Raw genomic sequence first — 26,497 nt, forward strand, 5'->3', positions numbered from 1 at the left:
GGAGCACTAGCACCCTCCTGGGGGCATGTTTACATTCTGGCGGGGAGAGAAAGAAAATATACAAATAATAAGGAGCATAGTAGCAATATAAAAATCCGGAACCTAACAGAGAGTGATGGATGACTGCTCTAGATTGGATGTCAAGGAAAGGCCCAAGACATGGAAATTTTGACAGGATGCTCTAAGAAGACAGAATAGCTACTTCAAAGGTCCTAAAGCAGAAATAAGCTCACAAGGTTGGAGCAGAAGAAAGACTCTTTGAGTCTGGAGGGTAGTGAGAAAGATGCGGGTTAGTGGCCTAGGACGAGACTAGAAAGGTAAAAGTGGCCAACTCTTGTCGAAACTGGTAGGGCACTGTAATGAACTTAGATTGTATTCCAAGAGGAGTGAATGTGAAACAAGCAGAAGCTAGTCTGTCTGATGGATGGGGACTGGATAGAAGGAAGGGCAGGAGCAGAAGCAGGGATACCTGCAAGGAGTCGACTGGCTTGGAAAATGGTGCTTACAATTAGAAATGTGCAGATGGAACACAATGGACTAGCTCAGGATATGTCTTGAACTATGAAGGTAGAATCATAATTTGCTGAGTGACGACATGTCAGGTATGAGATCACAGGGGGATCAAGGAGATGTATTAGATTTTTTGCATACACTCTGCAAAGGGATCTGCTTCATATGATCCCAGATAGTCCTGATGAATAATCAGTGAGGCTGATTGTAAGACTTTCATTTTTATAGGATACCAAGAGGTGAAGGCACCAAAACGACTTGCCAAAGGATAAGCAGCTTATGAAGCAAAGGCTTGAATTCAGAACTTCTGACTCAGACTTTTACATGATGTTGTTATTAAGTGCCTTCAAATTGGTTTTGACTCATAGCGACCCATGTATAGGGTTTCCAAAGAGTGGCTGGTGAGTTTGAACCACTGACCTTGCAGTCCAGTGCTTTATCCTACAACACCACACCAGGACTCATGCCACTGCTGTTGTGTGATGATGAGTCAGTTCCAACTCATAGCATATAAAAGTTTATATATATATATATATATATATGTAGGAGCTCTGGTAGCGTAGTGGTTACGAAACGGGCTGCGAACCTGAAGGTTAGCAGTTCAAAACCACCAGCAGCTCTGTGGGAGAAAGATGAGGCTTTCTACTCCCATAAATATTTACACCCTCGGAAACCTTGTACAGGGTCGCTATGGGTCGGAACCGACTCGACGGCACTTAACAACAATATATATATATATATATATATATATATAATAAAGTTTTCTAGGAACAGCTGGTAAGCTTGAACCACCAACCTTGCAGTTCAAACCGATTTTGCAGTCCAGCACATTAACCCACAGTGCCACATCAGTACTCATGATGTTGTTGTTGTTGTTGTTGTTGTTATGTGCCATGGAGTCGGGTCCGACTCATAGCGACCCTGTACAGGGTTTCCAAGGCTATAAATCTTTACGGGAGCATAAAGCCTCATCTTTCTCCCGTGGAGCAGCTGGTAGTTTTGAACTGCTGACCCTGAGGATAGCAGCCCGATTCATAACCACTACGCTACCAGTACTCATGATAGTAGCTTTTATTTCAGTATTTTGGTTTTTTATTAAAAGTGGGGTGGGGGAACAACAACATAAATTCTCTTAACTGCTGACTTATAACTAAAGGGTAGAAAAAGAGAGTGTGAACTGAGGAGGAGGAAATCAGGACACCATAACTCATCCTTCCCACCTAGTTATGTCACAATCATGGCTTCAAAGGAAAACACAAACTTCTTCCATTAATTAAATGGATGAATCAAGTTTCAGTTTCTGTAACCTCTCTCCTTTCTGTGCAACTTCTCTTTGAAGGCATTCCACTTGGGAAACGTGTGACCTTTCCCCATAAGGCTGTACTTAATTGAATGCTTTGCATCAAAAGTCACCACGCGCTGATCAATATTTTACACCCACTGCGCCTTTCTGAAATACTTAACCCAGTTCCTTAGATCTGTTTTGTTGAAATCCTTTTATGAAAATAAATCATATCAAAGATTTTATTTTATTATTTCTAAAACTTTGTTTGCAAAAACTAAATATTTTTAAAACCATGGTAACATGCTCAGGACTCTGGCTAATGTATCCAGTGTTGCACCAGTTCAGACTCAGCGAACTACTGCCATGGACAAATGGTCTGTGAAGGAGAAAAAAAAGCTAATAAATTAGGCACGGTCAATAACTATTCAAGTCATGTGTCTTCTGGAGCTTCCTAAAAGGTGATAAACTAGCCAGAGTTGTCCTAATGGGTCAGCCTCACTTCCCACTTGAAGACACATCAGTGCTCAATGAGTAGACTGCAAGCGGTATGGCTTCTGAATGAGTTTCAAGACTATTTCTGACATTTCCTAAAGTACTTCCTTATACGTTACCCCATTGGAACCCTGCAATACCCTTCCGAAGTGTGCAGGGCAGAGCAGCATGATCATGTGTGTGTTTTCAGCTGAGACTCACAAGAGGTTAAGGGAGTTATCAAAGTTGGGTGGCTGATTATGCAGCTAGAAAGTAGCAGTACTCAACTTTAAATCCTAGTCTAGGGCTACTTTCTACAAGCCAGTTTCTGCTGTTGAACCTTAACCAAACTACTGCTTACAAATGCTTTGTCTTATTGTTCTGTTTTCATTTGCATGTTTAAAGTTATACATTCACAAAGTTTAGAGGCTAGATGAACTATAAGAAAAGCAATTCCTTATCTCCCTCCCAATAACTTCCTCTGCTTCCTCCTTTCTAGAAGCAATCACTCTTACTAATTTCTGCCTGATTATCTGGCTCTTATCCCACGACTTTATAAAGCATTTACCCTTACTTTTCAGCTATTCTGTTTATGGACTATAAAGGATGCCATGCTCTTTCCTCCTACCATACCCACTACACATGGAAACCCTTTTCATCTTCCTCCCCACTTCCCATCCCATCATCCCAATATGGTACTAGCATGTCTTGGTTACAACAGGACTCAGTGTTCACACTAGATTATGTGACTGTACAAGAACATCTTGCCATCCCAGTTGATATATGGGATTACTTTCCCTGTTCTACATATTTTTCTCCAGCTCTTCTCCACCTTCATCTCCAGAGTTCATGATGTTTCTATAATTTTATCTGCCTCCTATGTTTCCATCAATGAACCCCCCCCCCAACTCACTGTATAAGTCTCGTCAAAACATTGAGCTACATCAGATGCATTCATTCATATTAATTAAGAAATTTCTCCAAGATTCTGTTAACTTAATCTAATCTGGAATGTTTGCTCTTTGTGTGTGGCTGTCATTCTGGGTTTTCGATTTTGGAGAGTCCCTTTAGCCCCCTTCTATGTTGGATTTCTTATTTCCTGTAACCTGGGTCTTAAGCTTTCTTGGTAAAGCTCTTTCTCAAGTAGCATCCTTAAGGAGAATTGAACGGGAGACATGATATTTGAGAATTGAAAATGTTTTCCCTCTGATCTCAGATTCCTTTGTATGGTTTGGTTGAGCACAGGGCTCTGGAGTGCAAATAATTTTCCTTCTGGATTCTGAAGATAATGGTCCATTCCTAGCATCCAGTGGTCTTGCTGAAAAATCTGGATTCATTCTGCTTCTTGATCTATCCCATGCATATCCCTTCTCCCCTTTTCTAGAAGTATGCAAACTTATTATTATTTTTTTTTTAATTTAAGTATTCTGAAATGTCACAATCATATTGTGGAGTGGTTTTACTATATTACGCTAGGTTCTCTGTGGGCCTTTTAAAACTGGGTACTCATGCCTGTCACGTTGGCAAATTCTGTTAAACGACTTCATTGGCGATTGACATATTTATGCATAAGTCAATACTCTCTTACAATAAAATTATCTTCACTTCTGGTACATTGAATTGCTTCCAGTTTTTCTCCACTCCTGGGTTGGCTTATCAACTTTCTTCTTTACATCCTAAGATAAAATTAACTCAAATTCAGTTTTAAATTCAAAAGTACTAAGTTCTATCTAGTACTGCAACCACTTGGCCATGTGTGTTTGAGGCTCTGGCATCTCGTGTTTGTGGTTTTCTTCCTCATTTCCCCTGTGCCTTTGAGTTTATGCTTTTTAAAGAACTCAACCTTACTATAGTTTTTAGTCATTTGAGGAAAAGAACTGGAAGGCTAGATATGTGTTCAATCAATTCAATCTCTTCTCAAAAGTCTTCCAAAAGTTTTCAAAGTGACTTATTTCCTCTTGGCTATAGCCACAGTGCTCATGCATAAGGGTAACTAAAGAAAATATTCACTCTCATTAGGAAGTCTAGTTCTTCTCTTTCTTCTCTGATACTCTCATGGAGAGAAAATCACTTGGTAATGCCACGTGGTACAAGTCATCATACCGCTTATCCTGGGCACACGGCTGATAGTGAGCACCGGAGGAGCAATCTGTTCTCAGTGTGACTTGACAAGTCCTGAAAGTTTCCCTCACCTTCCTTCATCTACGTCAGCAGCCCATTACATGTAATTTCCACAATTACATGTAATGGAAGAGATAACAAAGTAGTCCAAACCTAGGTTGCCTGGAGGTGGCCCTGTGATCTCTGTAATTAGTCTGCGTAACCACACCATGCTAGTTTGCTTATCTTCTGTGTGGTGAATGGATAAAATGTAGGCTAGATAAATGTCAGAGACCACGACAGAAAGACAAAGAGAGACTAGAGAAAGAGATTGGCAGGCAGGAAGCGAGAGGGCAGAGATCCCAACAGACAGACTGGTTAAGTGGTTACAAGTAGAGACCAGAAAAAACCTACACTGAATCCAATTACTACATGTAGTATCTTTATAGACGATGAACCAAGAACTAAGAGGGACTTACTCTTGAAGATTTATCATTCTAGATCACATTGTTAATTACTTCAGTGGGCCTATAAGTGCATCTTCACACTGCCTACATTGGAGTCAGAAAGTGTCATTGCAGTCCTGTAACTTCTGGATAAGGAGACTCTGGGTGGCACAGTTCCATGTGTAGTTACTAGCCAGAAGGTTGGTAGTCTGAACCCACTCAGAGGCATGCTGAAAGACAGGAATAGAGATTCGCTTCCAAAAGGTCACAACCTTGAAAACCCTAAAGAGCAATTCTACTCTGTACACACAGAGGTGCCATGCATCAGAACTGACATGATGAAAACTAACCACCACCGCCACCTCTGTATAGGCCTCTGTGTTTATTGTAAATTCAAAAGAAAAGCTCTCTGTAAACTTTCTCCTTTACATATTAAGATAATATTAACTTAAGTTCTGTTTTAGGCTCAAAAGTACTGAGCAGCAGTACTGGAATCACAAAATCAGAGAGTCATGGCACTTTCATAAACTGCCAGACTTGAGGCTGGTTTACAAACCCAGAATCACTTGAATGAAGGTGAGACCATCCTCTCCCTGAGGATGAAGTCATCTACACTCTCAAGAAGTGATATGGTGAATCTTTCTCTCAGCATTCCCCAGAAAGACCTTGTGTCATGCTAGTTGAACACTGAGGAAAAGGAAACAATCAAACTTTATGGAGATTACTGAGCTGATTATGGTTCTGAGCTGAGACTAATTACACAAGACCCAAAACATCATCAATTCAGTTCCCCATCCTGAGGCAGGGCTTATGGAAGTCAAGAGTTTCATGGAGATCAACAGAGTTTTAGCTCAGGTTCATCTCATAGGGGGTCCTGTGGGTCCCCCAAACATATTTTGTGGTTTTCTTTCAGCAGAATGCATAACAGATTACACATATTCAGTAAATGGCAGGCTCCTCACAGCCAAATGTCATGCTTTGGTTTGAGTTACAGACAGGTATATTGATACTTGGTCGAGGAAGAGGTAACACAGCTGTAAGTCACAGGCAGCTCCCCAGTGTCATCAGTGCTTAGAGACTCAGACTCTACCTTAAACACCTCACCCTTATTCACCTCAATAATATTATCTCATCAACTCAGTGGTTCAGACACTTAATTTGTTCATTAAATTAAATGAGCTAAATGATAAAGGGGATGATTGTTTCCACCTAGCAGGAGAAACAAAAGGGAGTCTATTGCTTACCACATAGTTTCAAACAGTAAAGGTTTTCCAACATGCAAATACTTTAGCTGACTCACAGTAATTAATGTTAAAAAAATACATTAACTTAAAATATATTGCTAATCCTCAACCTCATTAATCTATCTAATGATAATGAGACTTGATGCTAATTTTATTTTTCTAACCTAGTTTTTTTTTTCAATTTTTATTGTGAATTATGTGTTTACATGGAAGAACATCGGTTTTACATTCATCCTACCATATTTCATTTCATTGCAATGATTACAATCCCATCCATGCATCATCCAACAACCAAAGGGTATACCCCACAGGCCTGCCTCCTGGCCATCAGCACCCAGCCCCTCTCCCTCCCTGAGTCCAGTGTCCCCAGCCACTCCATCTGTCCACATCATCGTCTCTGCCTCCATTTCTGGCATCACTGCTTCTCTAGGTAGGGTCCTGCATTTGCTCCTGGACTACAAAATCAGTCACTCCCTTCCTTTTTTACAAAACATCTACCTTTACATTTCTGAACCTCACAATCAGTCCTGATAGCAATTATTCACTATTATACCATACAAGTCTCATCTCCATCTCCTTTCATTAGCCCCATCCCAACAGGTTGGAAATCATTCAGTGGAGATTCTACCTTCTCCCACCTGGTCTGGAACTAGGTTCCTTCTTGAAAGCTTGTAAGCCAGTCACTTCTTGCCTTTGTAGTGTCCACCCCACCCCACTCCCTGCACCATTTTGGGTAGCCAATGTCTAAGTTGCCCATTCCTGTCAACCCTGTGTATCAATGGGGTGGGAGTGATTCTCACTGTAAAGATTTCTTCCCTTTTTGAGCTACTACATTCTTAGTATAGGTAAAGTTCCTCAAATTGTAGCCAGTTACCCATTTTTCTCCTCTTCTTCCTTCTTCTAGTCTAGTTCTGATCATCCAGCCACTGAAGCCTGGTCAAGTAGGAACTATGTGCATCTCCCCTCACTTCATATCAGCTTCACTCTCCACTCTAGACCTCTGTGGCCAGGTCACTGCCTCTGGGTCCAGGAGTCCCTGGGTCTTGCCATACTGCTGGCCAACCAGGTCTCCACCCAGGTTCACAGGAGTCTATTGAATGTGGTCAGACTTAGCTCCCAACTACATTGCTGTCCCCCTTCCCCTTCCCCTTATGAGTGACCAACGTGGTCATCAGCCAGACCACATGCCTGCTCGTGTAGTCCCCTTGAGTCTAATTTTTGAAGGGGGTTTGTCCTGAGAGGACCTGACCACTTGCCTTGATGGCTCCCAGGTGAACATCTTGCTTGTTCAATCAGACTGCCATTATTGTTTTTGATTTTTCCTGCTGGTCTTTCACAAAGTATCTTCTGTTCTTCTAGCCGCTCCAGGCTGGTCTACTTGTCCTTTCAAGTGGAAATTTCCCACCTCAGACAATTCTGGACGGGGTTCAGGATTCCACCTATGGTCTTATGCAATGCAAAGGCTCCACAGGAAACCTCTTTCCCTGGGCAACTTCTAGCCCTCTTTAAGGTATTCCTGTCAGTTATAGGCTGAAGACAGACTTACAAGCTTTCTATTGTGATGTTTCTGGCTATTCCTTTCTCTCTCCCTCAAGTGTCTATTTTACAATGGTAGGCAATGGAAACCAAGATTCAAAAGACAGCCAAGCATCTTAACATTATTCCTCTCTTTTACCTATTCAAGTCATGCCTCAATCCCTGTATCCTGGAGCCCTGTTGTTCTAAGGTTGTGCATACATCATCATTTACCTCTGACCCACTTAGCCCATGGGAATCTGCCTAACTGTTCTCCCATCCGCCTTGTTCTTCCATTCTCCTCCCCATTCTAGTGTATTGCACCCCCCTTGTACCCTCAGCACCCAAGCTATTCTGTGTCTATTCCCTACCCTGTGTTCTATCTTCCCCTTCCTCCCTCCCCTCACCTCATCCCATACATCCCGGTGATCAGCAAATATATATATATATAACTTTTATCCCCTTTTAGGGTGGGTTCTTTTTCTTAATCTTTTACAATAATGGTCTTATGCAGTATTTCTTCTTTTGTGATTAATTTCACTCAGCAAAATGTCTTCAAGGTTCATCCATGTTATGCGATGGTTTGCAGCTTCCTTGTTGTTCTTCAAGATAGAATACTATTCCATTGTGTGTATGTACCACAGTTTGTTTATCAGTTTTTCAATTGATGGGCACTTAGGCTGTCTCCATCTTTTTGCTATTGTAAATACTGCTGCTATGAACATTGTTGTTGTTAATTCTCGTCGAGTAGGTTCTGACCCACAGCGACCCTGTACAGGGTTTCTGAGGCTGTAAATCTTTACGGGAGCAGAACACCTCATCTTTCTCCCGTGGAGCGTCTGGTAGTTTCGAACTGCTGGCCTTAAGGTTCACAGCCCAATTCGTAACCACTACGCTACCGGAGAACATTGGTGTGCATATATTTACTCATGTTATGGCTCATATTTCTTGTGGGTAACTACCAAGTAGAGGAATTGCTGGATCATAAGGTATTTCTATTTCCAACCTTCTAAGGAAACACAATGTTGTTTTCTAGAGTGGTTGGAACATTTTGCAGTTCCACCAACAATGTAGGAGGCTCCCAGTCTCTCTGCATCCTCACCAGCATTTATTGTCCTCTACTTTTTTGATCTTTGCTGTGAGATGATATCTCATTGTTGTTTTGATTTGCATCTCTCTAATGGCTAATGATCATGAATATTTCTTCATATGTTTATTGGCAGCCCGGATCTCCTCCTTGTAGTGTCTATTCATGTCCTGTGCCCATTTTTTAATTGGGTTATTTGTCTGTTTCTTGGAGAGGTATTGTAGTTTCCTATATATTTTAGAAATGAGTCCCTTGTCTTATGTGTCGTTGCAAAAGATATTTTCCCATTCTGTGGGTTCCCTTTTCACTCTCTTGGTGAAGTCTTTTGATGCACATACATTAAAAAATTTTAGTATGTCCAAATCATCTATTTTGTCTACTTTTGTTTGTGTACTTTTCCAAATGAGTAGGTGTATGCTCAAATTGTTTGGTAGTCTGTGTATGACCTGAATTAGAGCCCTCACATTTGTCCCTATTTTTTCATTGATGACCTTCATAATTTGGGGATTCACATTTAGGTCTTTAATCCATGTTGAGTTGGTATTTGTATGTTGATGATGTTATGTGCCATTGAGTCGGTTCCGACCCATAGCGACCCTGTACAGGGTTTCCGAGGGTGTAAATCTTTACGGGAGTAGAAAGCCTCATCTTTCTCCCGCGGAGCAGCTGGTAGTTTCGAACCGCTGACCTTAAGGTTTGCAGCCCGATTCGTAACCACTACGCTACCAGAGCTCCTTGGTATTTGTATAGGGCATGAGAAAAAGGTCTTGTTTCAATCTTTTGCATATTGCTTTCCAGTTCTGCCAGCACCATCTGTTAAAGAGATTATCTCCTCCCGATGTAATATACTTAGGCACTTTGTCGAAAATCAGTTGGCTGTGGCTGGATTAATTTCTGGATTCTCGATTCTGTTCCATTGATCAGTGTATCTTTCAAAGTACCACTACCAGGCTGTTTTGACCACTGTAGTCATGTGTTGTTGTTGTTAAATACCATGGAGTCGGTTCCGACTCATAGTGACCCTGCACAGGGTTTCCAAGGCTGTAATCTTCATGGGAGCAGAAAGCCTCATCTTTCTCCCTCAAAACAGCTGGTAGTTTGGAACTACTGACTGTGAGGTTGTAGCCCGATTAGTAACCACTACACTAATAGAGCTCCTGTAGAAAAATTTTAAATTGGGAATTGAGAGTTTTCCAAACTTGTTCTTTTTCTTAAGCAGTGCTTTGCTTATCCTGGGCCTCTTTCCCTTCCATATAAAGTTTGTAATTGTTTTTCCCATCTCTTTGAAGGTTGTCATTGGAATCTGGATTGGAATTGCATTATATGTGTAAATTGCTTTGGGCAGTATTGACATTTTCACAATGTTAAATCTTCCTATCCAGGAGCATGGTATATTCTTCCACTTTTTAAACTCTCTTTTGGTTTCTTGCAGCAGTGTTTTGTAGTTTTTTTTGTATAGGTTCTTTGTTTCTCTGGTTGCATTTATTTCTAGATATTTCATCTTTGGGCGGCTATTGTAAATGGTATTGCTTTCCTAATGTCCTTTTCAGTGCTGTCATTATTACTATAGAGGAATCCAACTGATTTTTATATGTTGATCTTATACCCTGCCACTTTGCTGAATCTTCCAATGATGTCTAGTAGCTTTTTTACTGAGTCTTTGGGGTTTTCTATGTATAGGATCATATCATCTGTAAATAGAGAGAGTTTTACTTACTCTTTGCCAATTTGGATGGATAATTTCCCTATCTTGCTGTATAGCTCTTGCTAAGACTTCCAGCACAATATTGAATAGGAATGGAGACAAAGGGCGTCCGTGTCTGGTTCCTGTTCGCAGAGGGAAGGCTTTCAGTTTCTCGCCTCTGAGAGTAATGTAGGCTGTTGGTTTTGTATATATGCTCTTAATTATGTTGAGGCACTTCCCTTCAATTCCTACTTTGTTGAGTGTTTTTATCAGGAATGGATGTTGGATTTTGTCAAATGCCTTTTCTGTATCGATTGATATGCTAATGTGGTTCCTTTCCATTTTCTTAATTATATGGTGAATTACATTGATTGTTTTTCTAATGTTGAACCATCCTTGTATCCCTGTTATAAAACCCATGTGGTCACGATGTATTATTTTTTTATGAGCTGCTGGATTCCGTTGGTTAGGATTTTGTTGAGAATTTTTGCGTCTATGTTCATGAGGGATATTGGTGTATAATTTTCTTTCTTAGTGATGTCCTTCCCTGGTTTTGGCATGAGGCTTATGCTTGCTTCATAAAATGTATTAGGAAGTTTTCCATCCTCTTCTATATTCTGCAATAATTTTAGTAGAATTGGTGACAGCTCTTCCCTGAATGCTTGATATACCTCACCAGTGAAGCCATCTGGGCCTGGACTTCTTTTGGCTGGGAGTTTTTTTACATGATCAATTTCTCTTTTTGCTATGGTTTTCTATTTCACTCTGTGTAAGTTTAAGTAGGTTGTGTTTTTCTAAAAATGTATCCATCTCATCTAAGTTTATAAATTTGTTGGAGTACAACTCTTCATAGTATTCTGTTTTTATCCTTTTGATTTCCTTTGGTTCTGTTGTGACATCTCCCATGTAGTTTCTAATGCATGTTATTTGTGTCTTATCCTTCTTTTCTTTTGTTAGGCTAGCCAATGGCTTGTCAATTTTATTAATCCTTTCAAAGAACCAGCTTCTTGTCCTGTTGATTCTTTCTATAATTTTTATGTTTTCCATCTCATTTATTTCTGCTCTTATCTTTATTATTTCTTTTCTTTTGGTGGCTGTGGGTTCCCTCTGTTGATCTGTCTCTAATTGCTGGAGACGCTGTGTCAATGTGTTAATTTTGGTTCTTTCTTCTTTTTGGATGTGTGCGTTTATTGCAATACATTGTCCTCTGAGCACCACTTTCGCCGCATCTCAAAGATTTTGGTATGTTGTGTTTTTGTTCTCATTTGTTTCTAGGAACTTTATGAATTCATGTTTGATTTCTTCTACTACCCAGTCGCTTTTCAGCAGGGTGTTATTCAGTTTCCGTGCATTCGACTTCATTTCCTTGGTCTTTTTATTGTTGATTTCTAGTTTTGTAGCATTGTGGTCTGAAAAGATGCTTTGTAGTATTTTGATGTTTTTAAATTACTGAGACTTGCTTTGTGACCTAACACATGGTCAATGCTGGAGAATGTTCCATGTGCACAGGAAAAGAATGTATATTGTGCTGTTGTTATTTTAGTTGATTATATTTTCATTTTCTTTTTCTCTATCATTGCCATCAAGTTGATTCCAACTGATAACAACACTGTTTAGGGCTTTCTGAAACTGTAAATCTTCATGGGAACAGAAAGCGTCATCTTTCTCCTGTGGAGTGGCTGGTGGGTTTGAACTGCCCATCTTCCAGTTATAGCAGTCCAGTGCTTATCCTACAGACTCACTAAGTAGGCATTGCTCTTTTGCCTCAACCAACACAGTGTTATTTATTTGGCAGTCCCTTGAAAGGAAGATTCAGATGAATGAATTCAATCTTCCATCTTCATATAGGAAGATATACGGGCTACAGTTTAGAAGATTGAACCAAAAGAGAAAACATCTCTTTCTTAAGCTATTAATGTATCTGTGAATTCAGATACTCTTGTAATTTAGATTTTGATGTAGACTTTCCCAGTACTAGTCTAGAGAAAACAAAGGGTCATCTGGATGGTTCTGGTCTAATCAAGCCATGCTAGTAAAATAGGAACACAGGGACTGAAAAATGTCCAAGGAAGTGATGGGTGCAAATTGTAAAGTTAGTCTAGAAATACTAGTACTCTTCATACTTAAAATGAAGAACTTTGCATTTACTGAGTGCCTGTACAATGCATTTATCATAGTATCTCATTACTGAAAGCTTAGCAGTGTTAGGATATAAATTTAGAGAGCAGTAACATCAAAAGGTCTGCAGAGACTCTCACTCCTGCCTTTCGAAAACTGTGTAAGCAATGTAGTAATATTTCTAGATGGTACATAAGAAAGGATATGTTCACATATATAGTTTTAAAAACATAAAATTAAACAATAAAGAAATGACATCAGAATCATCTTAAAATCAACACATACACATTTTAGTCTATGTTCTCAGTATCTTGAACTGAGGGCTAACTACTTTTCACTATTTAATAAATAATAACTGGGATAACCGCAAAATTTTGTAAATGGCTAGTTGATTTAAGTAATGATAAGGTATAGTAAGTAACTGTTATTAGTTAATAAGGGCAATTTATTTTTATTCTTGGAGTAACCTTCCAGAGTACAACTTCTCAATGCCTATTTGAAGAGCTCCTGTCTCATAGTCCAATAAAATTCATTTCATTTTCTTACTTTCAGAGCCAGAGTGAATTTTTCAGAATAATGGACTGTCACCAGATCATGTCAAACAAACATGGATTTTGATGAGGTAATACTAGACTAATTCAGAATAACACTAGTGTTATTTATTTTGGCTTTCAGACCTCAATACATCAGAGAGGATTTGACCCATTTCATTTGTTTACACAGATAACAAACCCAGTAAGGACAGTGTAGCCAAGGGAGTATGAAGAGCAATACTAAAGGTCAAAGGCTGTAACTGTTTGTCTCAGGTCTTTCTATTAGGCTCACCCAGTGGGGATCATTTAACCAACAACTGTGTTCTTAGAGATGCTCCATTTAAAAATTGTTATAGGAATATTAATATCCTTTCTTAGACTACATTTCACAGAAAGCATACTTTTTGACATAATACTAGGCATTCAGTGAAAGAAAGAAAACAATGAACATATTTCATACTTTAAGTTGGGAAATTCTGCTTTATCAGGGTTAAACATTCTCAAAGCCTTTAACAAGCTTACGTGCACTATGAGTCCCTTTGTTACAATTCTAGCTCAGATCGGTTTGTTTGACTATAAACCAACAATGAACTGTCTTCAAGTTGATTCCAATTCGTAGCAACCCTGCAGAGCATTTTTGAGACAGTAAATCTTTACAGGAGCAGACAGCCGCATCTTTCTCTGGCAGAAGAACTGGTAAGTTTGAACCACTGATTCTGTAGTTCGCAGTCCAATGTTTAATCTGCAATACCACCCGTACGCCTGTATTTGACCATGTTGTTGCTGTTAGGTGCTGCCAATTCAGTTCCATCTCATAATGATCCTGAATAGGGTTTCCACGCAGTGGCTGGTGGTTAGCAGTCCAGTGTTTATCCTACAGTGTCATACCAAGGCTCTTTATTTGACAGTGACCCTGTAAAGGGTTTCCAAGGAATGGCTGGTGAGTCTAAACTGCTGAATTTGTGGTTCAAACTGACCTTGCGGTCCAGTACTTATCCTACAATGCCACACCAGGAGAGCATCAATTTACATTTCATGCATTACTGACATGTGCCACCACTTGTCCTACATTTATGGCCCTAGCAATGATGTTTGTATAACATTAGTATTAACTGGCACCATCAGAATGAAGGATTTGTTACATGGTGTGCTAGTTTCCTATTGGTGCTGTACCAAATTACCAAAAAGCTAGTGGCTTAAGCAACACAAATTTACTATCTAAAAGTTCTGTCAAAAGTCTGACATGGGTCTTACTGGCCTAAAATCAAGGTGTTGGCAGTGTACATTAATTTCCAAAAGATCTCGAAAAGTATTTTTCCAGTTCCAGAGGATTCATTCTTTGGCTCATGCCCCCCTCTCTTCATCTTGAAAGCCAGCAGCACTAAAGGAAATGCACTAGACCGCTAGCCATGAAGTTGCCAGTTCAAATCCATCAGGTGCTCCTTGGAAATCCTATACAGGATTGCTATGAGTCAGAACTGGCTTAATAGCACTCAACAACAACAAGGTCAAAGAGTGAAAAAGAAAGCAACTATTCCTATCCATCCCCCATACCCAGCTATTGCTTATAGCATTACAGTATCAAGAATATATAAATTATTAACTAATTTAGGGTCAATAAAAATAAAATACGGAACATGTTCCCAGGCACCAAGAATTTGGTTCTGGCTTCACAAAGAAGAGAAAATAGCACAAGTGCTCTGTGAATAAAATACTCTAAAATACAACCAGCTGGCCCCTCAATAACATGGGCCTGATTCTACAAATTATGTGTTTTCTAGTAAAACTGAATACTTCTAATCAGCTTAATTGGAGCTTCCCTTATTAAGAAACCATGTGTTCATTTCCCCCCCTCCCCCCCCCACACACAAGGTAGATACGGTAATTGTTCCATTTTACAGATGAGAAATGAATACTTTAGATCTTTACTCATCAAATCATTAAAAAAAATACATCTGATTCTAAAGTCCAGGTTCTTAATCCTATACAATACTCTGCCTTATCCCCAATAAAAATAAGTTCTCTCCTGAGTTTCTTTCTGAGTTTCTACATATGTGGTACTAGGAGTGTGTGTGTACATGTTCAGGAAAACTACTACACTTGGATTACATGTCTTTCTATTTTGATCTTCAATCAGATATGAAGGCTCTTAGGCCAGAATCAGGATATGTTATGGTGTTGATAGAATCATATAATTTCAAAATTTGACTAGGTCGTCCTGGTGTGACACTATAGGATAAGCAGTAGACTATCAAATGAAATGCAAGGTCAGAGGTCCAAATCCACCAACCACTCCTTGGAAATCCTATACAGGGCTGATATGAGTTGGAACCAACTAAATGACACTTAACAATAATAAAAACTGGGGGAGTCCTGGTGTGGCACTGTAGGATAAGCTTTGGATTGCTAACCACAAGGTTGGTGGTTCAAACCTACCAGTCATTCCTTAGAAACCACATGTTACGTGTTGGAACCAACACAATGGTAAGTACTTAACGACATCAACAACCACCTTTGAAATCTTGGCACATTACTTGAACATCATAAACTTCAGTTTCCTCATCTTATGAAAGATAATAGAATGTCTGTTTCACAGGGTCATTATGAGAATTACAAGAACTGGGAAACATAAAGACCCTGATAAATAATAATCACTCAAATTGTAGTTGATACTGTCATTTCCTTGCTAGTTTACCAGTATGAAAATGCTACTCAAAATTGTTGTCTTCCTGAAAGATGTATATTACCAATTCCACACCTATCGATGATCCTTGTATGATCAATACCACAGTCTAATCCACATCCTGTTATGTGAATGGTTAACATGATTCAAAATAACTTGGTGTTAATTTGTGGTTAACATGATTCAAAATAACTTTTTTCTAAAAAGCTGTGCCTGTCTGGAGAAGTGAGGCCTGATACTTCTTGAAATTTGCTAATCACATCTGGTTTAGCTTTAGACATTTTCTGGGATTTTGCCAGCAGCCACAGCATTTTAATGACTACAATAAACCTCAGAACCTCATCAAATCTCTGCTGTATGTGTGAAAATTATGTCCTCTTCAATGAAACATGCAATCTAAGCTCAGACCAAAGCCTGATGGAAAAGGGGGTTAAACCTGAATGAGAACATTAGATGAAATAAACCGCCCCGCAAATCTGGTCATCTTGCCAGATGGTATTTAGAAGAAAAAGAAATTCATTAGCGAACCAATGGACTGTATTTTCTTTAAATATTTACTGGGTACCTTTCATGTGTTAAAAACATTGGCAACTCTAAAGATTAGCAGGGCATTTTTGTGTAAATAGTCAATGTGTGTGGGAGGGGAGTCATGAGCTATTCAATCGCTTTTGTGGTACTTCAAACCTTTTGGTGAAGTCCAGTACAAAGAGGAAAAAGTAACTGAAACATTTTTTTTTTTTTCCTTCCCACCAGTGTCAAGAGTTCTTGCATTTCCTTAAAACTGACTGAAGAAAGTGTCAATTGAGTACTAAGATCCGAAGGACATCTTAGAGACTCAAAGTAAGGAGTTTTAAGGAAAGCTCTGTTTCCATGCTCTTCTCATCTTACTGCCTTCCTGGAATCCCTGGGTGGGACAAGTGGTTCAGAAACTTGACTACTAAGCAATAGGCTAAATGTTCAGGTGTACCCAGAGGTGTCTTTGAAGAAAGGCCTTCAGCTTCTGAAAAAAAATCAGATACTGAAAATCCTTGGCAGGCAGTTCTACTCTGACAAACACGTAATCACCATGAGTTGGAATGAATTCAAAAGCCACCAGCTTGAGTCCCTGGGTGGTTCTACCAGTTAACGTGCTTGACTGCTAACTGAAAGGTTTGCGTCCACCCAGAGGAACCAAGGAAGAAAGGCCTGGGGATATACTTCCAAAACTCAGCCACTGACAACCCTATGGAGCACAGTTCTGACACATATGGAGTCAACTTGATGGTGCCCAGGTTTTAATCTCATTCTAGTTATCCCCTAACTCACCAGCTATCAAGGGGAGGTGGCTGAGACCTGGTGCCTGAAAAAGTCAGCCCTAAGGAGGAGAGCTGGAAAAGAGGACCGATCAAACAGAGATCAGGTTTCTGTGCTTAAGACTATGGAGAGGGCAGGCCAAGGGTTTCACAAGGGCCAAGAGATGAGAAGGGTTGGGCGTTCAGGACGCCTGCGGAGTAAACAAGCAAAGTTCTTCCTTGTCACTGCTGACCCTTCAACTGTCCTGAGAATTGGCCTGGGCCCTCATTTTGCTGCTGGTGAGGGAGAGAAAAAACTGCTACAGGATGGCTTACTCTGCTGTTTTACAATAGGAATCAGTAGCTTCATCTTAGGCAAAGATAAAACTGTCAGTTCTTTAAGAGAGGGAATAAAATGACCACAAGTTCACATATATCATATTCCTAAATGGAGCCATCTATTTGGTTGAAGTTACTCTCTCAACCACATCAACTAGCAGGAAGAAAAAGGGGAAAAAGAAGAAAAAAACCAAAAACCACATGTTCCTTTAAAAATAATTTACAAGGTAAAAATATTCACTTGTAACCACTATCCTTATTTAAGCAAGTTTTATGCCCAAAGTAAGAATAAATGGCTCTCTCTGCCACTGGGAGCAGATCTTTTCCACTTTACTTCCATTTCTAAGCTGTTCTTGGTCTAAGGCTTAGGTTTCTGAGCACTCTTTTACAATAAACATTTTTTTAAATGTTTATTTTATGTCTTAGTGTAAAAATATTCCTGGTTGAAGCTCTTCATTTCCTCAAACGCTCCTTTTGGCACTGTGGGCTTCATTTCCACATTAACACGCTCCCTAAATCCTCCATAGAGCCCTTCAACTGGAGTGATACAGACTTCAAGGCAAGTATTTATATTCTTGGACAAGGAGATGTCTCCACAGTGAAAACACAAGACTCTCGAAATGCCAAAGGAAAATTCCTGCCAAAGCAAGGCATATTTTTGCCTTTTAAAAAAGCCAAAAAGGGGATTTCAGCATTTTGTCTTGAATAATTAAAAATGTAAATTAAAAGAGAATGTTTTACTGTGGGTCTTACCATCATTATTAGACTCAAATATAAATCAAATGTAGAGGTGTGTGTGTGTAAGAGAAAGAGAGAGAGAGAGAGAGGCAGAGAGAGAGATGAGGCAGCATAGCAAACTAAGAACATACATTTGTTCTAATCGGGTATGTCTGATTAAAGCCAGCTGGGTTCAAATCCCAGCCTGGTCTCTTGACTGTCTAACCAGAACTTATTTAAGCTTCATTTTCTACATCTGTGGCATGGACTTAATACAGTTTTGACCTCTTAGAGTTGTTATAAGAATGATATGAGACAAGTCTAGAAACACAATATGCTTTCAATAAATAATTTCTGCTACTATTGTTAATAAAATTATTACTAATAAATGTGGGCCAACACACACAGGTTCCTGGCTGTGGCAACTAGCTTGTGCTGTTCTACCAATTGAAAAGGAGAAAGATGACACTTGGTGTTTTCATAAAGATTTACAGCCTTGGAAACACTACACAGTATGAGTGGGGAACCTTTTTTCTGCCAACATTTATCACATCATTCATGGGCCATAAAAAATGATCAACTGAAAAATTTGCCTGCTATATTTGGTCAACATTTAATTAACTCACCCCTAATGTGATGGCTAAGGAGCTCTGGTAGCGTAGTGGTTACGAATCGGGCTGCGAACCTTAAGGCCAGCAGTTCGAAACTACCAGCCGCTCCGCGGGAGAAAGATGAGGCATTCTGCTCCCGTAAAGATTTACAGCCTCGGAAACCCTGTACAGGGTCGCTATGGGTCGGATCCGACTCGACGGCACTTAACAACAACAACAATGTGATGGCTGGACCTGTGGTTGCCTTGGCAGGGCCAGACCAAGTGATTTTGTGGCCCTTATACTGCCTGGGGATGGACATTCCCCATCCATGGTATACAGGGTCGCCATGAGTAGGAAACAACTCAATGGCTCACCACCACCACCACTAGTTGAAAGATTGGCTTTTTGAACCCCCTTTGAGGCGTCTCAGAAGAAAAGCTGATGACCTGCTTGCACAAAGATTACAACCAAGCAAACTACCTGGAGCTCAGTTCTACTCTGTAACACACGGGTTTGCTGTGAGTTAGAATCAACTAGGTTTTTTATTTGGTGAGTAAATGTAGGTAGATCTATCAAGCACCTGGTAAACACTGAAAAAAGAGAGGGGCATAAGTACAGTGTCCCCCAACGTTCTACAGAGATGGAAAGTTTCATGAAGGCTGAGGTGTACACTAAAGGAGCTCTGCACCAACCATGAGACAGTTGTAAACAATTTACTTAAACGGTTTGTTTTTTCCCAAAAAATAATCTTAGCTATTATCACAATAATGGAAAAGGTCAGGTTACCTTCTAATTGTCTCTTCAGTTTCCTCAGATCTTTTATAAGGTCATCAAATTTGACTTGGGAGGCCAGAAAGAAATCTTGTGGCTCAGGCAAGGGGAAAATACTCTTTTCAGTCCCTGCTTCCTAAAAGATATGGTAAACAAAAGTACATTATACTTCTTAATCATCACGTTCTGTTGACATTGCAAAGCATCAGGCATGTACACACATGCACATACACACACATAATCTTCAATGGATCGTTGAATGAGAATCATAACATTCCTCTTCCGTTCCTAGATGTGGATTGGTTACTTGAAAGCTCTTTCTAGCATTTCACAATATTCTTTTGGGTCTGTTGACATGGAAGTTGCCTATGGCATGAGCTACAATCTATTTTGCTTTATGAATTAAAGAGAAAATTGTCAGGTATGTCTGAATCTTGGACACTATACTCCCATGGAAAATGGCATAGGGGGAACACATGAAAGTACTTATACTTAAAGTTCCTGTTTGCATTTCACATGCTAGCAATTAGAGAAGTCATCTTTGGGATACGCCAATGGGTGTGAGTTGAAAGGTTCTGGGTAAGAAGGCACACAACTAAAGATGCAATCACCCACCCTCACACCTCTACCCACCTTCTACAGCTTACAGCTTTGTGTTATGTGCACATATGATTACATTCCTCATACATTTGTAATTTGTCCAAATGGTGTTTTATAAGACATTTACTTAGGGCACGGTTAGGCATAGTTTTGACAAGCTCCACAGCTATACCTAATAGAGGATCTTAGCTGAGGAACATCTTGAAGGAGAAAATCTTCTGGCACACTGAGAAAGGTAAGCTAGCCTCAAACGTCTTTTCCAGTTAGCTGCTTTATCCTTGAGTTGTTTAATATAAGCTTTGTGTCTTGCATATTTCAGGCAGTCTTCGGTTATTCATCTCTCTACTCAGGCTACTTTGCCAGCATTCCTTCACATCCCGTCTTTCCTACTGCCATTAGGACTAATTCCAAACTCTGAAATTGCTTTACAAGTTACTTTGGGATTTGGTCTCTGTTTACCTCTCCAGTCTTACTTCCACCTCCTCTCTATCTCTAGTGCCTTCCCTTCAACTCTTTCGTTAAATAACAGAAGAGGACACCAACTCTTGCCTTCAGACCTTGGCAAAACTGTCCCTTGCCAACTCTTCCCCAGACTCTCCACACACCTTCTATTCACATGGTGGTGGTGGTGGTATGCCATGGAGTGGGTTCCAACTCATAGTGACCCTGCATAGGGTTTCTGAGCCTGTGAATCTTTACAGGAGCAGAAAGCCTCATCTTCCTCCAGTGGAACAGCTGGTAGATTCTCACTGCTGATCTTGAGGTTAGCAGCCCCAAACCACTAAGCTACATGCTTCAAATCCCAAAACAGTGTCACTTCCTCAAAGATTTCCCTTAATATCAGCACTTGAGGTTTTCCAAGATACCCCTGGTAATTACCATTATCACAGTGCTTATCACCATATATTTAACAGTAGCCTGGTTAGCTTCTAGGTCCTCCCACTGCACTAGGCACACCTAGAAGGCAGGAACTGCATCATGTTCTTGGTACGGTGTACAATGTCTAGCATATGAATAAACTTTGTTTTTAGTTGGTCAGCCCCATTACTGAGCGCTACAAAATGCTGTTCAAGGAAGCGTGTGCCTTTAGCAGAAGGCATCAAATTTACTATACGATTTCTTGGTCTTAGAAATTCCTTGAGCCCTTCCCCCACTTCCTTTAAGAACATTAACTTCACTTGTACTGTTAGGAGGAGGGGCTTTTCATTGTTCTACTGGTGGTGGTGGTGGTGGTTATGTGCCGTGGAGTTGGTTCCGACTCACAGTGACCCTGCACAGGGTTACTGAGGCTGTAAATCTTTACAGGAGCAGAAAGCCTCATCTTTCTCCCATGGAATGGCTGATAGTTTCAAACTGCTGACCTTGAGGTTAGCAGCCCGACTCGTAACCACTGTGCTATCAGAGCTCCTTCTTTGTTTTACTAGAGCACAATATTTTCCAGGATCATTTTTTTTCCCCTCATCTTCCTATACTTATTTAAAAACAATGAAAGAAGCACTCCAGTCTGAGTGCCAAGTTAGAACGACATCTATGCTGCTTTAACACAAAGCTCCAAGGTAATCAATATTACAGGACTCAAGTGTCATCGCCTCATATTTTCCAGATTTTTTTTATCAGACTCAGTCTTGGTTTCGGGTTTTTTTGTTTTTTAATCTAAAAAATACTACTGAGCAAGTCAGCCTGGTTGCAGCTTTCTCCTGTGAAAGCTGCTCAATTAGTGTTCAAACGGTAGGGCTTAGGCGGCTTCTTTAAACTTTGCAAAGTTAGATTTGGACCCAAAATCCTGCGCTGAGTGGAAGGCAGCTTGGAGCAGAAGCCACCTTTCTTCAGCTAATTGTTCATCATCACTAACCACGAAAATCATCACTTATGCTCCTAGAAGGAGGGGATGGTTTAATAAATCATATATTTCTACACTCTTGCTGAGTGAAATGAATTTTGCACAGCAAAAGCCAAGAGAGCACCACAGAAATGTAGACTTTGTATTTTTCCCAGACTGGGACATCCCAGGTATGAAAATATTCCCATTGCAGGATTTTCCTACGTGAAGTTGAGTCCACTGGGGTTATCTCTCTTCTGCAAGCGTCATTTTTCACAGGCAAATTCCAGCTTCTTACTCAATGCATTTGACTTGGTTGAGGCTGACACTACCAGGCAAATCTGCAAATGCCAAGTTAGGACCAGAAACTTCACTTCCCAAGATTCTTTGGGATAATTCTATCCCACTGGAACCTCTATCAGAGCTCAAAGTATGCACATATACTCTTGTCATTTCTTCATTGCCTGAAGCTCCACATGCTTTTACAACTCTAGCAGAAAAGAACTCTCCCTACTACTCCTCATACCACTTCGTTTTAGAGGCCACTGATTACACACTTGTGGATATTTACAAGGGATTCAGTTCACCAAGTGTTTATTGGCATCTACTTTATAGACACTAAAAAGAGACAACAATGAATTCTGGATTAATGGAGCAATGTCAGAATAACAGACAATTGCTCATAGACAACTACGTACAATGCAGAGTAAGAAGCCCAAAGTGTCCCTGGCTTTATATGAGTAGAAGATGAGGAAATGAGTAAAGACTTTATGGAAGAGGTACCATGTAATATTGGACTTGCAGTATGACTAAATTATTTTTCATTATATGTATTTTCCCTTTTACAGAGGTGATACATGTTTAGTACACTATATCATTGAACAAACGTGTAAGTGAAAATCTCTTATGATCCTATCACCCAGAAATACTCAAACATTTTAACATATACCTTTCCAGATGTTTCTGTGTTAGTATCTATAGTTACATATTGTACTTACATGCATGTGCAGTTCAAGAATACTTTATAATGCCACTAAATTTTCTGCTACATATTTCCCATAGCAACACATCTTTCCATTGTATGGCTTTGCCATCCTTTACTAAGGATCCCTGGTAGCACAGTGGATTATGAGCTGAGCTGTTACCTACAGGGTCAATTCAAATCTACTAGTCACTCTGTGGGAGAAAGAAGAGTCTTTCTGCTCCCATAAAGAATTACAGTCTGGCAAACCTTATGCAGGCTCACCATGAGTTGGAACTGACTCAGTGGCACACCACCACCACTATCATTTACTTGCTCTTAACTCTCTCTACCCTTGGACATTTAGATCCTCTTCAATAAGTTGCCCATTATAAATTACAATAAAGTAAGTGATACAAATCTTATATAGTCCCTATGCTTTACTTATTTCCATGGCTTTTGATAGGGAAAGGTCACAAATCTTAGCCTGTTGTTGTTGTTGTTGTTAAGTGCCGTGGAGTCGGTTCCGACTCATAGCGACCCTGTACATGGTTTCCGAGGCTGTAACTCTTTATGGGAGCAGAAAGCATCATCTTTCTCCCACAGAACTGCTGGTAGTTTCGAACTGCTGACATTACAGTTCACAGCCCGATTCGTAACCACTACGCTACCAGAGCTCTTTCTTAGCCTATATAACACTTTTGTATGAATTAGGAAAATGTATTCCCTGTAGGTAAGAACATCTCCTTGGGCACACCAAATGGCAAATAAATGACATCGTTTGGGAATTTTTAAAACAAGTGCTCTTTACAGGGTTAGAGTTTGGTGAGTCAAGGAAAGGCTGGATATGAATCCTATTTGACCTATACACTTGAAACAGTGCATAACCTGGTCAATTGTACATGATGGTCTGAGAAAAATTTGACTAATCTAGATTTCGATTTCTCTTTATCTTGGCAATTCAGGGTTTTATTATTAAAAAAAAATAATAATGACAAAAAATCTTTGTTGATTTAATAAGAAAAATATGGTGTTTCATCATATTTGCATATTTGATTTTACTACGTAACCTAACTGGCTATTTATATCTTCTAGGTGGCTCCATACGATAAGCACTGGACTGTGAACCACAAGTTCAGTGGTTCCAGCTCACCAGCTGCTCCACAGGAGAAAGATGAGGCTTTCTGTTCCTGCAAAGATTTAAAAGTCTTAGAAATCCTATACAGGGTTCCTATACTCTGAACCAACTAGACAGCCCTTAAAAACAACAGCATGTCTTATGTAAGTTGCATTTTTTTCTACCCCCTCATGAGAAGAGATAGGCTTTTTCTTTTTGTTGGTTTGAAGAGCTCTTTACATATTATGCTGCAAAGTTTTTCTCCAGCATGCTATATATAATTTATTTTTATATGCGTAATTTCTGAGATATTGAAGTTTTGTTGCCGTTTTTAAACTTTTAATCAGCTACTAACATTTGTTCCCCAAAAACCCTATACAGGGTCGCAATGGGTCAGAATTGACTCGACAGCACTTAACAACAACATTTATTTTTACTTTATGCATTCAAAGTTATTAATATTTCCTTTAATGGTTTCTGACTTAGCGTAAAAGAATATCTACCTAATTTTTTTGCATGTCTTTTATTTCAATTTTTGCTTGTTTCTACTTTTAATTCATTTGTTATTCAAAACTTAACTTTAGTTTCTGGAATAAGACAGAGGAGATAATTTCTTTCTCTTCCCACTTTTTTGAAATTTCTCTTTTATTTCATGCTTTGATCCATTTCTAGGTTTCTACTTGGCACCACTGAGTTTTGTTTTGTTTTTATCTGTTCTTCTGTCATTACATAATTTTAATTATTATGCAGTTTTATCATAAAATGAAATAAATTAACATATGAGATTCTACTCATTATTATTTTTAAATTCCCATGCAAGTCTATCCAGATATTTTTGGATATAATATTTAGAATCATTCTGCCAATGTACAAAAATCAACTGGAATTTTGACTAGGGCAATATTAAATATATATTTAGAAATAACTGAGTGTTTTCAATTATTAGTATTTCCACCAAAGAATATATCACTCTCCTTTTTTAAGTCTTTCTTTTTATGATTCTCCATCAAAATTATGTATATTTCTCCATATATGTCTATTTTTCTGTTTAAATATAATGTTTCTGTTTAAATCTATCTATCTATCTATCTATCTATCTATCTATCTATCTATCTATCTATCTATCTATTTAGAGATGCATACATATACATATACGTGGAGTCTTGGTGTGGCACTGTGGTTTAATGTGCTGGACTGCAAGGTCGGTTTGAGCCACAAGGTTGACAATTCAAACTCACCAGCTGCTTCTCAGAAATAGTATGGGTTGGAACCCAACAGCACTTGACAATAACAACATACATATACCTACTGCTTACTTGGAGTCCTAGTGTGTGTGGTGCTATAGGATAAACACTGGACTACTAACTGCAAGGTCAATTGTTCAAACCCACTAAGTCAACCCTTGAAAATTCATTAGAGTTGCTAATGATTGGAACTGACTCAGTAGCACTTACTAAAGTCTCACTTCTTGATTATCTTGGTATTTGACATTTCATGTCTATGACAAAAGTAAGCAAATGACTATATGGTTATTTTGCACATTAGTGATGTACTTCCGGTAATAACGAATGAACCGGTATGAGGTGAGAGTAATGCTAGCTGATATGGTTAAGGTTCTGTGTCAACTTGGCTAGACCATGATCCTCAGTGATCTGGCAGTTATGTAAATGTGATTTGACAGTTATGTAATAGTGTTATTGTTGTTGTTGTGAAGTGCTGTCGAGTCAGTTCCGACCCATAGTGACCTTGTATAGGGTTTCCTAGGAACAGCTGGTGAGCTTGAACTGCCGATCTTATAGTTCAAACAGTTTTGTGGTCTGACACATTAACCCACAGTGCCACACCAGGACTCCATCACCCCTTATTTGTGATCTGATGTTGTTATCCTTTATTTTTACACAATAGCAAGTTTCACATAATGACCTGATCTTTGGAACCTAACCATGCTGATTAGCAAAGAGTAGCAAAGAGTATTTTTTCTGGGCTGCCAGAAAAAATAACATCATTCTTGGAAAAACAGCCAGAATGCTCCTTAGAAGCAAGGATGATGATACTACACTCACATAGTTTGGACAAGTCATCAGAAAGGACAAGTCCCTAGAGAAGGACATCATGCTTAGCAGAGTAAATAGAATGGAGAAAGGCTCTCAGTGAGACGAGAGTGACTGCAACAATGGACCCAAACAGACCAATGACTGTGAGGCTGAACTAGGACTGGGGAGCGTTTTGTTCTGTCCACAGGGTGGTTGTGAGCTGGAATTGACTTGACAGCACCTAACAACAACAAGAGTGGTATGTCAATAAGCATCTTATTATTTTCAAAGAGACTTAATAAGAGAAAAGATAACTCTCAGAAAAAGACTAGAGGTAAGGATAGTCCCAGGGAAGGAGAACATCAGAAGTAAAAGCACATTAAAAAGGGAAGCACAGGGTATGTTTGGAAAACATTAAGACTTAAGTTAGATCCTAAACTACACAGCTGGTGGTGGTAGTGGTGGTTGTGTGCAGTCAGGTCAGTTCCAACTCATAGCAACTCAGTATAGGATTGCCAAGGCTGTAAATCTGTTTGGAAGTAGAAAGCCTCATCTTTCTTCTGCAAAACAGCTGGTGGATTCAAATTGTTGCCTTGTGGG

The 26,497-nt window shown here is 39.5% G+C and overlaps 1 protein-coding gene across 2 annotated transcripts in view; it reads right to left on the minus strand.

Moving 5' to 3' along the window:
• Nucleotides 1-26,497, minus strand: part of FMN1 (formin 1) — a 581,640-nt gene that overhangs the window by 177,237 nt on the left and 377,906 nt on the right. For both annotated transcript variants that reach the window (XM_006831807.1, XM_006831808.1), the window contains one exon: nt 19,383-19,503. In XM_006831807.1, the coding sequence (XP_006831870.1) occupies nt 19,383-19,503 (121 nt within the window). The remainder of the gene's footprint in view (nt 1-19,382; nt 19,504-26,497) is intronic.

This window comes from Chrysochloris asiatica, unplaced genomic scaffold (assembly GCF_000296735.1).
Source record: "Chrysochloris asiatica unplaced genomic scaffold, ChrAsi1.0 scaffold00004, whole genome shotgun sequence".
Lineage (NCBI taxonomy): Eukaryota > Metazoa > Chordata > Mammalia > Afrosoricida > Chrysochloridae > Chrysochloris > Chrysochloris asiatica.